At 38.7% G+C, this 14674-nt stretch overlaps 1 protein-coding gene across 21 annotated transcripts in view; it reads left to right on the top strand.

Annotated features, from left to right (window-relative positions):
* The window catches only part of APBB2 (amyloid beta precursor protein binding family B member 2), a 350239-nt gene that overhangs the window by 162660 nt on the left and 172905 nt on the right, over positions 1-14674 (top strand). For 13 of the 21 annotated variants that reach the window (XM_025040257.1, XM_025040261.1, XM_025040253.1 and 10 more), the window contains one exon: positions 5964-6794. In XM_025040257.1, the coding sequence (XP_024896025.1) occupies positions 5964-6794 (831 nt within the window). The remainder of the gene's footprint in view (positions 1-5963; positions 6795-14674) is intronic. The other 8 variants (XM_025040263.1, XM_025040260.1, XM_025040259.1 and 5 more) reach the window with 1 other exon arrangement.

The following is a 14674-nucleotide window of genomic DNA, read 5'->3' as shown; positions in this document are numbered from 1 at the left end:
ATAAAAATGACCCTGGCTTACCTAATTTTGTTTAGGCATCATAAAAAAAAATACTCTATTAACTAAGGCTCTTTAGTTACTAAAAGGAGAAAAACAGCTCAAATTGGTTTAAGGGAAAAAAAAAAACTATTAACTTCAATACCCTAGAAGTCCTGGGGCATCATGTTTCAGGCATAGTTTGCTTCCAAGAGTCCAATAGTGTCATTAGAGCTTGCTCACTTTCTCTCTGTTTCTTGGCTCTACTTGCCCATTTGTTAGGTTCTTGCTTATGCAGGTTGTCTTTTCATGGTATGCCTTGAAGCTTGTATCTTCTAGTTCAAGAAAAAGAAAAAAGAGAGCACTTCTCTTCTGATCATTCTGGCAAAACTCTTAGGATGAGCTTTGTGTGTGTCACATGCTTTACCTTGAACCAGTTACCATAGCCATGGGAATTTGCTACTCCGGCTGACTGGGCCCTGGCATGTGCCTCATAAAGTAAGGGGTAGAGTCATCTCTGCCTGAAACACAGAGGCTGAATCCCTAGAATGTAAACTCCATGAGAGTAGGTATTTTGTCAGTTTTGTTTACTGCTGTATCCTCAGCAGTGAGAACTACATCTGTTGCATGGTAGTAATCAGAAGAAAAAAAGAAAAGTCTATAAAGTGAGTGTGGAGGAAGGACGATTTCACAATAATAATTGTGGGGCTTTTACCGGAAAAGGAGGGTGTAGATACCGAGCAGTAATAGATGTTTCTCCGTCGTGCATCAAGCAGGAGAATGATGGCAGTAGTCATACTAGCTCTTGTCACACTCTTCACTCTGAACTTATACCTAGCTCTGGAATAGGAATCGGTCCTCTCGAATTGATGTTCGCTCTTCATAGGTAACACTCAAAACAGTATAACGAATAGATGTGGAAGTGATGGCAAAATCATGGCCCCTGTCCACCTTCCAGAAATCCAGGAACCTCTGTCCTAAAGATTAACCCTCAGGATGACACCTGACACCTTATTCACGTCCCCCCTGTGACTTTCATTTCTTTTTTTCCCTTCCATTTCATAGGCTGCAGATTCATTTTGTTGATAGTTTCCTTTGCTAAGCAAATGCTCTTTAGTTTCATGTAGTCCCACATGTTTGTTTTGCTTTTGTTGCCTTTGCGTTTGGTGTCAAATCTAAAAAGGTCATCGCCAAGACCTGTGTTCAGAAACTTACCCCAGTATTTTCCTCTAGGAGTTTCATGGCTTCAAGTCTTACTTTCAAGTATTTAACCCATTTTGTGTTAATTTTTGTTTAGGATAGTGGTCCAGTTGTACTTATTTATTTTTTTGCCTATGACTATCCAGTTTTCCCAACACCATTTATTGAAGAGACCATCCTTTCTCCATTGTATGTTCTTGACTCTTTTGTGATAAATTAATTGACCAGATATTCATGGATTTATTTCTGTATGCTCTATTCTGTTCTGTTGATCTATGCATCCATTTTTATGCCATCAAGCCTCAGATTTTTTAAGTCACTAACCTTGCGTTTTTTCCTTGAGACTATTTCTAAACTTTGTCCATCTCAGGTTCCCTGAGACTGCTTCTACTTCAGGGGAAGACTCTATCTTCATAAAGGATATTGAGGCTATCAGTTTTGCTTTTTCTCGATTTTGTGTCGCGGCCACGACATGTGTCCTCATTCTTACTCCTCTTTTCTCACACGAAGTAGTACCTCTTGTCTTGAGCAATGCCAGCTCTTCTACATGTTCTCTGGCCCCTCCTCTCTTCTCATCACCTGGATTCTACCTTATCCTCTCTCCTTTTGTGTTTCTGCTTTCCCCCTCTCTACTGGCCTGTGCTTTTCCAACCTATAAGCAATAAAACATGGCTAAGACTCTCATCTTTAGAAAACAAAACTTTCTTCCCACAATCCTTGTTCATCTTTCAGTTGCTCTTCTTTCCTGCCCCTGCTTTATTTATAGTGAAGTTTCTTAAAGGGAACTCTCTGCCCAACTCTGCCATTCTCTTGAAGCAATATGACAGAAGCCACTAATGAACTTACAATCACTTGGTGTACCTGTTTCTTTTCAGTCTTTACCTCTAAATCCAGGTGGCTAATGGAGACCTCATCTTCATGCCCTGGTCAAGAGATGAATGACTAGAGCCAGCGCTATGACGATACAAAAGAAAGACTTTTCCTGTACCTAAGTCTCTTGTACCTGCCTACTGCTCTTCCTACTTCCTTGACTGGACTATTGCAGTAGCCTTCTAGCTGGTCTCCATGCTGGATTTTGTTCCCTTCCAGTAGATGGCAGAATCAGGCTCTAACACCAGATAGAGGAGCATGAAGATGGGGCCAGCTGCCTCTTTGATTAGGGAATCACCTTCTGTCTACCTCTTTTTTTTCCGAGATACCACTGAAGTTTTAATTGCCTAATTTACATTGCTTCTTTAATGCCTTTTCATCAGTCATCTTCTTCTTAAAGAATGTGCTGAAGGAAAGATGCCTTTCCCCCTACAACATAAAGGAATACACACACACACACACTCACACACTCCATATACTTCAACCTCAGATTCATTCTTCATGATTTTGTTGAAGTGGTTGATATTCTCTGCCTCAGGGTCAAATCTAAACTCTTGGAACACACCTTGGGAACTTTCTCTGATCCCTCCCCTCCCTCTTTACCACCTCTTCTGTCATGTCTTGATTTGCTCTGATTCCCTAGATGGTAATCTATGCTCTTACCTTAAGATCCTCTCCAACCTAAGGTGGGAAGACTGCTTATTCCTTCGTACCTTCCCACTCCTGCCCTGGTTGATTTTTATCAGTTTATTGTGTGTTTGTCTTCCACAAGGCTGAAAGTATTTAGCAGGCGTGACCTTGTGTGTCTTGATTTCTCCATTCCCAGCACAGTGTCTGGCAAGAAGAAAGTGCTCCATGGACAGTGGCCTGAGGTGTAGTGGTTAGAGACAAAAGAGTGCAGGGAAGGAGGGAGCCGTAGGATAGTAATCATCCCCAACATGACTGGAGTGTATGTAGTACAATACGCCAGGCTTTGGGTTAAATGCTTGACAGTCATCCCTCTTAGTCCCCAGCAAAGCTCAGTGAGGTGTAGATACTGTCATCCTCATTTTACAATAAAGAAATGGGGAGTTTAAGTAACTTATCTGTTATGTCAAGGAGTTTGGACTTATTCTTTGGATTTATTCTTGCCTTTTTGACTACAAAGAAAACATCTCAACATTAGAAGGTTTAAAGAGACATTATAAGATTTTCTTTCCTTTAAAAAAAGAAACACAAACCTCTTTTCTTTTAAACCTGAGGAATGTTTTTTGTTTTTCTTTTTTCATAATTAAACCTCTCTAGACCCAACTTCTTTATCCCTTCCCCTGGTCTGTTTACTCTTTGTATGTCTCTACAATAAGACCATTTCTATCACTCAGACCAATAAGGTAGTTAATTTGGGGGCCTTGGCAGGCAGCCCTGCAATCTGTCACTTGGATAAAAGGGGTGAGGTTTGCTCACATTTATTTATGTACTTTGCTAAAATTTCTCCTGGCATTCTCATTTTAAACCTCACAATCCTCACTATTATTGTCCTCATTTTTCAGACAAGGAAACTGAAGGTCTGGTATCCTAGATCATTCAGCTAGTAAGGAGCATGGACAGGATGTGAGCCTGTCTCTCTGACCCTGAGTTCCGTGCCCTTATCCTCATGGGCACTGCCTCCCACTTTTGGGGGCCTCCTTCCTGCAGCCTTGGTCTTTCTAGGATTTTGCTAACCTCTCTCTACTTCATGACCCTTTGGAGCCCAAATGACTGCCTAGCTGATATATTAACTCCTAGTGACTACTGTAACTTCAACTGTAACCATGGCTCTCTTAGTTCTAGATCTGAACCTTAATTTTGCTTCCAGATGATACCATCATTTAATATCTAAGATACACTCAAATTGTGTTCAGGCTTTGATCTATAAAAACAACATATACAGAGTTGTTTTGTTCAGAGTGGGCCTGCTGTTCTAATTTAACCCTCCTAAACCTTCCCTCTATGATTTCTTGTAAGCCCAAGGGCTACAAAGGGAATGGGGAGGGAGATGGGACCCAAAAGACTAGTGAGAAGATGGCTAAAAGCTTTTATCTGTCACATTCAGGATATGAAAGCTACTTAAATATTAAATCACCTAGAAAATTGATGATATTCTTTCTGAAAATGTTTATGGCTATAAACAAAGTAAACAAAAATTTCTTCCTAATAACATTGCTAGAATGTAGTACCTAACATTATAAAGTAGCTTCATAGAAAATGTTTGCCGTGCCTTTTAAAAGCAAGCAGATTGCCAGCTTTCTCATAATCATGTCACTCTAAATGCCCAAGATTCTAAATGCGTGCCTCTGTTATGAATATGTGTCTCAGGGAAAACTACATGTGGATTCATGATGGCCCTTCTCATATCAAATGCTACTCTGGAGTCAGTTTGTATTATAAATGGAAACATATGTTTTCCATAAAGTCAGAGTAGTAGCCAAAACAATATTAATTAAAAAAAAAAATTAGAGTATTGTTTCAAAGGGAGAAACATACTTGATTCTCTGTTCTGCAAAATGAAGCCCAAGTGCTGAGGCAGAGTGCTGGGCAAGCTAGAGTCCTTACACATAACAATTTTGAAAAATGGGGCTCACAGTCTAACCACTTTGGGTTGCATTGCCCTTAGCTATTTCTGTGGGCCAAGTGGTCATTCTGTTATCATGTGGCCAGTGCCCAGACTGTACAGACGTTGCCTAGTTTCCTAAAAACATACAGGCTCTAGGATGAGTGGGGCACTCTTTTCAATAGCCCATCCTGTGGATTTGATGATAGAGATGCTTCTGAACTCCTGAATGGAACATTCTTGCCTTCCGTGCCTGCGAAGGTCCCCGGGGGAGAAAGAGGGAGTTGTCACAATACAATTTTTGGAATGTTACGAGCTGCACTTTGGCTCCACTGCTGGTGTAGAACTTACTGAGGTCTCTGTGGAGGGCAAAGGATCAGATAAGAAGTCATTCCTCCTAGGCTGAGAAATGTGAAACCTCAGGAATTCTTGCTGATGGATTTTATTCCCTTTTAGTCTGAGAAACCTTTCTTTCTTCCTAGCAAGAGACACATAGAATAAATCACTGATGGTGTGAACAATATTTGAGATAAATGCAGCTGTCAGATAGTTTCCTAGGAGTCCTGCAAGGGCACATGGTGACTGCAAACAGCTGAGTCTACATTTTAGTTCAATGGAACATATTCAGACTCCTTTTGGCTCTAACATGTCTGAAGCCATGGGCTCAATGCTACATTATTAGGGGTGTGCATGTGTATGTGTATATGTGTGTGTGTGTTCTTGAGCAATTAAGGTGTTTCTCCGAAATTTCTGTTTACTACAAACACTAAGTTCGAGTCAAAAATGTTCACATAGACATTAGCAAAACACTCGAATGGAGGCTTGATTTTTGCACGCATTCAGAACACAATTTCCAAACATGGTTGAGAAAAATTACCTCGGACTTTAATAGTGGTCTTTAAGATTAATTAAGAAACCTGGAGCCCCAGAGTATTTTTAAGCAACTTTTTTGTTGCCCGAGGGAATGACGGAGTAGAAATGTGGCATAAATGTTTAGAAAGGGGAAGATTTTCAAGGTAGTGAAAAATGAAGACCAGCCACCAAAAGGAAATGCTTACATATGAATTCAAAAGAGAGATACTTTTTAATTTAAGTAAAATTTGGACCCTCAGTTCTCTTACCTTTTTGATAAAGTGGCCTTTGTGTACTCACATTAGGCCTTTTATTTGCTTCTATTTGATAAATGAGCAAGCAGTGAAAATAAAGAAAAAAATGGGCCAGTTCTACAAAAATGTATGCACCGGAAGATTAATTCTTTCAGTTTTCTGTATAAAAATGTTTAGTCACTCTGTATGCTAAGTAGTTTAATAATGCCAGGCTTCTAATGACCAGTTTTCTTTTTTTCCAGCTGACTCAGGTGTAGACACTTTGGCAGTGTTTATGGCCAGCAGCGGAACCACAGATGTCACGAATCGGAGCAGCCCAGCCACACCACCAAATACCCTTAATCTCCGTTCCTCCCACAATGAACTGTTGAATGCTGAAATAAAACATACAGAAACTAAGAACAGCACACCTCCCAAATGCAGGAAAAAATATGCATTAACTAACATCCAAGCAGCGATGGGCCTCTCGGATCCAGCTGCCCAGCCCCTACTGGGAAATGGCTCTGCCAATATCAAGCTGGTGAAAAATGGGGAGAACCAGCTCCGGAAGGCTGCAGAACAAGGGCAGCAGGACCCCAACAAAAATGTCAGCCCCACTGCAGTCATCAACATAACTTCTGAGAAGTTAGAAGGTAAAGAGCCCCACCCCCAGGATTCCTCGGGCTGTGACATTTTACCCTCCCAACCCAGGAGAACCAAGAGCTTTCTAAATTACTATGCAGACCTGGAAACCTCAACCAGAGAACTAGAGCAGAACTTAGGTAGTCAGCATGCGGTTGTGGAAGAGAAGTCCCAGCCAGGCCAGGGCCAGGCCTCCACCGTCATTGGGAATGGCGATTTGCTGCTGCAGAAACCAAACAAACCCCAGTGTAGTCCTGAAGATGGCCAAGTAGCCACAGTGTCATCCAGCCCAGAGACCAAGAAGGATCATCCTAAAACAGGGGCCAAAACTGATTGCGCACTACATCGGATCCAGAACCTGGCACCCAGCGATGAGGAGTCCAGCTGGACCACACTGTCCCAGGACAGTGCTTCACCCAGCTCCCCGGATGAAACAGGTACCCCTGGGAAAGGTATAGTAAGGTGACATTTTCTTTTGGTGTTTTCAGTTATTAATATTAATCCCTAGACAAACCCAAAAAATCCATTTGCAGGCAGAGAAGAATGTGAACCTCGCGGTAAAATTGGGCAGTTTGTGTGGAAAATATTGTTAGATTCCTTAACAGTTTCATTTTGGTTTATTTGTTCTAGGAAGCGTTTTTGTAAAAGAAATAGGTCCTTGGCGTTATACAGTAAAACATCTATTTAGAAGTTATTCTGCCAGTGTGTGATGAACTATTTTTATATACTATCTAGAAATATTTGGTTTTGTTAAGCAAAATAATAAAAGAAAGAGTTTCCTCAGGTTGTGGCAGCCTTTCCTCTACTCTTCCAGACACGGTGCTTTCTGTTGTAGTTAAATTTTAAATTTTCCTGAAAGTCATTTGATGAACAGTGAAGTCTCCCCTGCTCCACACTCTAGCCCGCTTTTTCAGGGATGATTGCTACCTTTTTTTTCCCTTGTTTCCTTTCAGAAAACATTTTAGGCATATGCCCACATTTATAATAAATTTTAAAATTTATGCAAATTTTATGATAATGGTATTTTTATAAAGTCTTTACTTTTTAGAGATATATACTAATGTACTAATATAAGTGTACTATATATAATATAACATAACAATATAAGTAAACTAATATAAATGATATTGTATATGGAATTTTCTCCAAAATAATTGGGCCAGGAATAAAAAAGACCCCAAAATTTCCCATAAGCCGATCATTGTTAAAAATGGGTACATGAGGTTCATTATTCTGTTCTCCCTAATTTTGTGTTTAAAATTTTTCACAGTAAAAAGTTAAAACAAAAAAAAATTACATTAAATTGTTTTATAAATGCCTTTGCTTTTCCCCTTAAGTATATATTTTGTAAAGCAGTCCATATCAAGACACACCACTTTTTTACATCAGGCTTTTTAAAGTATTAGGCATGTTGTTCTACCACATTCAAGTTCTGTGATTTATTTAAGTTTCCTCACCGTTGATATTTAGATCATTTCTATCCGTAGTTCCTTCGCTTACTGAGTGTTGGTGTCAGTAAGGGCCTGTGCAGAGCATGAAGTTTAAGCTGAGAACGTGCACCCGCTCCATCCACTGTGACTCTCCAGAAAACCTTTCCGGTCCCCTCTGCTCACCTCTCCTTTGCTCAGTGTCCTGGTGTTACTTCTTGTTGGGTTTCTCTGCAGAACCATTTCAGTGCTTGGCCCATGATGTGAACTGGATTAGTTTTCTGTTTATTTTTCTCTCTTTAGGTCGCTTTTGAAGACCTTCAAATTTTAAAGTAAGGGTGACAGTATGGTAATGGCCCTTAATGGGTCACTTAGCATAGACATTTTGAGTCAAATATACTTAAAAGACTATGTTAACTGTGACTCTAAAGAAGAGAGATTGAGTTTTTTAAAAAACACACACAAGATGCCAAACCTGTGCTGCCCTTCAAAATGTTCACTTTGGGATGTCTCTACCTACCTCAGCAGAGTGCAATGTCTCAAATATTAATGCTTTTTGGGAATTCTTTTGGAATTTCCTCAAAGCCAGTTTTGAACTCCTACTGAAAAGAAACCTCTTTACTTCTTGATCACACTTCAGTTTCATGTAGTGACAACCACTACATAAATTAGCGAGTAAAATGAATGACTATTCAGAACTGGTATTTCTTTTGATTGCATCTTTCCAGTGGAGCATACCATTAATATTTGTAATGATAGCAATCAGTTTAAATTAAACATTGTATGTTTCACTTCTGATAGTAAAATTAGTGTTTATTATGTTTTATATAGTATATCTGTGCTTATATATGCAATAAACACAAATACTAACTGTTGAAAGAAAAGAAAAAATAAGAGCCAATATTTTATAAGATAGTAGTATGCAGTGCCATAGTACATATATAAAAAACTGTATATATTTGCTTATTCACTGTGTATTAAGTAAATACTCATCACAGTGGTGTGTGTTTTATGACTAAATCATGACACAATATCTTTGGACTGTAGACTGTGCTTTGGGGAGCCTAGAAAAATAGAACAGCTTCATTCAAGTTAGAATGCCATTTATAAAATAAAATGCACCACTTAACCCAGAAATTCACTACTTTCTATTTTCCTTTCTTTCTTAAGTTGCCCCCTCCAGCATCTCAGTGAGATTTTTTTGCACAGTCCCATGTGTACAATATGTTGCTCCTCTTTTCTTTCTATATAGTTTGTCCTTTGAGACAACAAGAGGCTATTAGGAAAAAGAAAAGCATTTTTGAAATTACTGAGTTTCATAGGCAATTAGAAAAGTTCAAAAGAATGCCTTGACCCTGATTCTAAAAGAAGGGGTTGCATCATTATGGTACTTGAAAGTGAGAACTTTTACTCTGTTAGGATCTTGCCAGAGATTCAGTTCCCACAGTGGCCCCAGGTAAGCACAATGACTCTGATAAATACAAATTGGTCAGATTGTGTGTCGTCTCTCTGTTAATCACCTGGTGTTTTATGTTCGCTTCATGAAAACTTTTAAAAGTCACAACATTTTGATGCTACCTGGGTACAGGTTTCTGTACCTTGTTGGTACCAACATGTACCTTAGGTTTAATTTGGGGCTTAATAAAATTGAAGATACAGAGTTTGAAACTGGGTGGATCTTGTGGAATAGCCATTTCAAAATTAGGTTCATTACTAAATATAATGTGCAAAGGCAGGATATACACAGAGAACACCAATCTAGGTGGGTCTGCTGCTTGATTAACTTGTCATTGAGAGCATGGACTCTAGAGTCGACTTCCTGAGTTCAAATCCCAGCTCTGTTACATTATGGCAGCTCACATAGCCTCTCATCTGTAAAATGGGGGTGAAAGTAGGGTTTTGGCATAGTCCTATTGTGAGGATAAGTGAAAGCATCTTCAAAGAGCTCTTAGAATAGTGTCTGGCATATAGCCAGACCTTAATAAATATTAGTGCCTATTAATATTAGTGATCATTATCAGCACAAAAGTGGGCTATAAAAGCTTACTTTTCTCTTAATTATGAACTACCTATATTTGGACTCTGATTTTCATTAGGACTTTTTGCACCCTAAGAGCAGAGATTGGTTTGTTTTCATCTTTGTATTGTCAGTGCCTGAAATAATAGCACCGGGTAATAATGACTAGTAAATAATAACTTAGTAAATAAATAATGATTAATTGAATAAAAATGGAGGTCATCTACATATCCCCAAATGGCCCTGACATATTGAATAAATCATTTGATGTTATATCTTAATCAATGTCTGATTTTGATATTGGATACAATATTTTAAAACTCGATGATGATATTGTCTCATAATAGGTGGACTGAATAACCATTTATTGGGGAAGGCACAGTGAAATTCTCTAGGCCTACTATGTGCCAGATTTTGTTCATGGTACTTTCTAATACTCTAGTGACCATGCTGGGACTTGAACCCAGATCTTCAGATACAGCATCCAGTGTTTTTCCACTGTACCATAATCTTGAGATGTACCCATGTGGCCCCCAGCAGCTGAATACATCAGACTTCATCCACTTCAACTGGATGTGTGTGGTAGTTATCTTGAGCATCTGGAAAATGGAAAATTATATTTTAGAAGATCTTTCCATTCCTATAAGCAGTTGAGATTTAGACGAAATGTTGTCTCCTCTGTGAAACCTTTCTTGACTCTCTAAACTGTTGAAAGTCCTTTCTCTGTATCCCAATGAAATGTTTCTAAGTCTCTTATCATGTTCCTCTCAGCAGTTCGTAACCTTGCTCGAAAGTTTCCATTTAGACATAGAGCTCCATGCAGGCAGGGACCAAGTCTTCAGCATGTGTGGTTATGAACCTCCTCATACAATGTGTAGCACATAGTAAGAAGTTTCATAAATGTTATCACTTTGCTAGTTGGATGGATGGAACTGGATGACAAACATGAATATTCTCTGGGGTCTGCCTCAACAATACACCTATAGAAATGAGACAGTAAGCACAGCTTGTATAAAATAATTGTTTAGAGCACCTGAATAGGGTGATTCTTATTTATATTCTAGTCTTCTGGGAAGGATGAAGAATTAGGGTTAGTCATTCAGTCTTTCACAAACATTCTTTGCGTTAGAGTCTATAGGTTTACGAGTCAGGAACGCCAGAGCCAAGGAAAAGGGCCATTTTGACTTCACTTGCCTTTACATATTGCCTTGCATTGCAAATTGATCTCTGTTGCTCAAGAGTTTAAATCCTTTGATATCACAAACTGATTGGTTTCCAGTCTCAGTGTAAGCAAAGTAGAACCCTTGCAAGTTGAATGGTTGGTAAAGGCAAAAGCCAGGGCACAAACCTAATTATGTCAACAATTATGACAGCACTTCTTGTTTCTGGCCTTCTCTAGCTTAAGAGTGTAGAGCTTTGGATAAGTTTATATTATTAACACTTTTAGAAACTCCTTCTAAATGTTCATTTTATATCCAGTTGTTTCTGGTCATTTCAAACATAAATGATTTTTAAATTGCTTTTCAAAAGCTCCCAATCCCTTCAAAAAAAAAAAAAAAATCCAAGATATAGGAAAGGCCCAGTTTTCAGCCTGTTTGCCCTGCTGAATTTTTAAAAATCTTTTAAACATCCTTTAGTGAACTTGTCTTCTCAGTTGAGAGTTCCATGCTGTGATAGGAGGAATTCAAGGAGACAAATGTGAGACGTTTCCAATATAATTCGGGCACACTGTGTTTTGGGGTAGGGCATGTAATTTCTAAGTTAGATTTTGGTACCTCAGGGACAAGATGTACAAAAATATTTCTTATCTTACTTCATGAACTTAAGAAAGAAAATGATTGTGCTCAATTAAGTAGTTTTAGAAAGTTCTAGAGAAAAAAAATATTCAATTGAACATTCAAGGTAGTTTTTGGCTGCTGTCCATTATAAAATATACTAGGTACTTCAGGGGACAGAAAGATAAATGTAATGAAATGAGTGGCAGCAAAAGTCTGATATTGAGCACAAGACAGTAGATATATTCAAGACAGAACCAGGAAGGGGCTCTGAGAGGCCAGAGTGCTATGCGGTAGAGGCACTGAGGGGCAGCAGCTTCGGTTGACCTGGATGTGAAAGTCTGGGCACTGGACCTTATCTTTGTTGGAGATTGAATAGATTTTCATTGGATGGCAATCTGAAGAGATCACTGTCCCTTACAGCTGTTAAAAAAATGAATCTCTTTCTTTTCTTTTTTATTAAACACTAGAGAAGTTTAATTCATGATTTTTTTTTCTTCATTTTTTCTTCTGCTTTACTGGCATTTTGAAAAAAAAAAAAAAGTTAGTTCCTAGTTTGGCAAGTTGTTTAGCTTGTGGGAGAGGGCAGTGTGGACAGAGCATGGCTTCTTAAGAAGTGGTGGGGTGGATTTTTCTAGTAGTCCTGCATGAGGTGCTCCTAGAAATGCCACATGATGCCCTCATGCCCTTAGTAGAAGTATGTAGCCTCTCAGATTGTGACTCATTGACTCATAGACATAGAAATACTACCAACCACTTTTAGAAATTCTCTGGTCAAATTTTATCATGAATTATCTGCCCAGACTCATACTCACACAAGAGCTTTAATTAATAAATATATAGAGAGAGTTATGATTTTAAAAGCCAAGAGGCTAGAGAAACATCCAGATGTTCAGATATCCATCATGGAGAATTGAAATGATTCTGTAACTTGACCATTATTCTGTAACTTGAGCATTATTATCCATGATAGTTAATAGTTCAAGAATTTGTTCATCATTGCCTTGTGCATTAGTTCATCCATTCATTCTCCCTCATTTGTTCATTCATATTTACATATACATGCCAATCATTTTTTAAAAGTCTACTCTGTGGACTGTGCTAGATGCCCAAGATGTAGAAATAAGTTAGAACCAGTCTATGACCTCAAGTAGCTCACATACAGTTTCCTGTCTTCATGGAGAAGCCCCGACCATATGTGGAATGCCTTCTAAAATGTGTCCACATGTTCTTTGTCTCATTTTGCACACATCACATTGTAATAAGTATGAAAGATAAAGCCTACCCCCAGGTCCTGGACGGCCTAAGTTTTCGAGCCAAAGAGAGACGTTTAGATGGTTTACTAGTTTCTCGGGGCTGCCGTAACAAATTACCATGCACTGGTAACTTAAAACAACAGAAATTTATTCTCTCACAGTTCTGGCTAAAAGTCTGAAATCAAGATGTCATGAGGAAGACTCCTTCCTTGACTCTGCCAAGCTCCTGACAGTTCTCAGCGACATTGGCATTCCTTGGCTTGTAGCTGTGTCACTGCAACTCTGCCTTTTTTTTCCCATGTCTTTCTAACAAGAACACCACTCATTATAAGGACACCTCCTAATCCAGTACGACTTCACCTTAATTTAATTGATTATGTCTGCAAAAGTTGTATTTCCAAGTAAGGTCACATTCTGAGATTCTGAGTGGACATGAATTTGGGGGTAAACTATTCAACCCAGTACAGATGTCGTCATAGGTAATGCCGTAATGTAAGCAACACAGGGGAGATGTGAGAGGATATTTGCAAGAACTATCATATTCAAATTTTTCAAGAAGGAAAGCTAACACAGGTTTTTCGAGAATTGGTGAGTGAATAAAATATGCTGCAAGAGACCTCAAGATAGTTTTATGTTGCCTTCATCCAAATTCTTCACTGTAAAGTTGAGGAAACTTAGCTATGGACCTGATACTGGTGATCTGAAACCACAAATCCAAATGAGATTGGGACTAAGTGTGAAAAAGGCAGAAAAACATGATAAAGATAATAGTAAAGCTTACCATTTAACAGTATGGCTCATCTCTGGAAGGTGGGATAGTTCAGGGAACTTAGTATATGGAGATGAGATTGTTCTTTGCATATGGAGATGGGATTATTCTTTTTGATCAGAGCTTAAGAACAGACAGATAGGGATATAAATAATAGCCATATTTTTCTTTTGTTTAAGAGATATTGCTTTCCAGACATACAGGATTTTCTTAGGAGTTATGTAGACTATAAAAGAACAAGATACGATCCTCAGTTTAGGGCAGAGGCAATATGCCGTGAAAGCTTCAGAGATCACAAATGAGCAGTGCTGGGAAGTATGTAGGCAACCTGTAGATAGATTTTGCCCAGTAGACAGTGTTTTAGAAAACTTTGAATTAGATGCCAGTGCTTAGAAATTGGAAGCTTTTACATAAAAATATGGGCTTGTGGAACCTGGCTCCAAGCGTCAGTGGACTCAGCCATCCTGTACACATGACACGATTGTGGTAGAAAGAACTAGGCTAATGCTGGTCTTGCCTGTTATGGCTGCATACAAATGTAATGCCATAGTAGCAGCATCCTTGGGTCTACAGACTTCCTTTAATCACAACTGCCCTAGTCTCAGTCCCATGCCTTCTGGTAGAATTATGAAGCATGGCATGAACTGTTAAGCAAAATATGCTTGGAATTTCCAGAGGCATCTTTAGGTGACTTTCAAGAGTTCTCTGTTAATCTTAGAAGAAGGGGTTAGAGGAGGGAAAATATTAGCTTTCAAAAGCTAAGATGTGGGTGGCTTATAAATTTTGTGCCTCAGATGTGGCTCAGTAATATACCCAGTTTGCTTTCATAAATGTGATGATAGTTACCAATTACGCTTATAATTTGTATATCGTGTTTCCTTGGATGCAACACAGTGAAGTAAAAGCTTTGTATACAAACAGATTTCACTGGAAAAATCAAATCATTTGACTATTAGAAAATTATATATGATCAGCATTCCGTGTGAGACAGTCAGAAAGTAAGAAAACAGAGTGCCCTACCTCCAAAATATTAGTGTTGGTACCTGAGTGGGGAGATGGTATTTATTGTATGTAAACTTTCATTTTTT

This window comes from Pteropus alecto, unplaced genomic scaffold (genome assembly GCF_000325575.1).
Source record: "Pteropus alecto unplaced genomic scaffold, ASM32557v1 scaffold57, whole genome shotgun sequence".
Lineage (NCBI taxonomy): Eukaryota > Metazoa > Chordata > Mammalia > Chiroptera > Pteropodidae > Pteropus > Pteropus alecto.
Note: the sequence above shows the minus strand (reverse complement) of the source record. Positions and strands in the feature narration are given on the sequence as shown.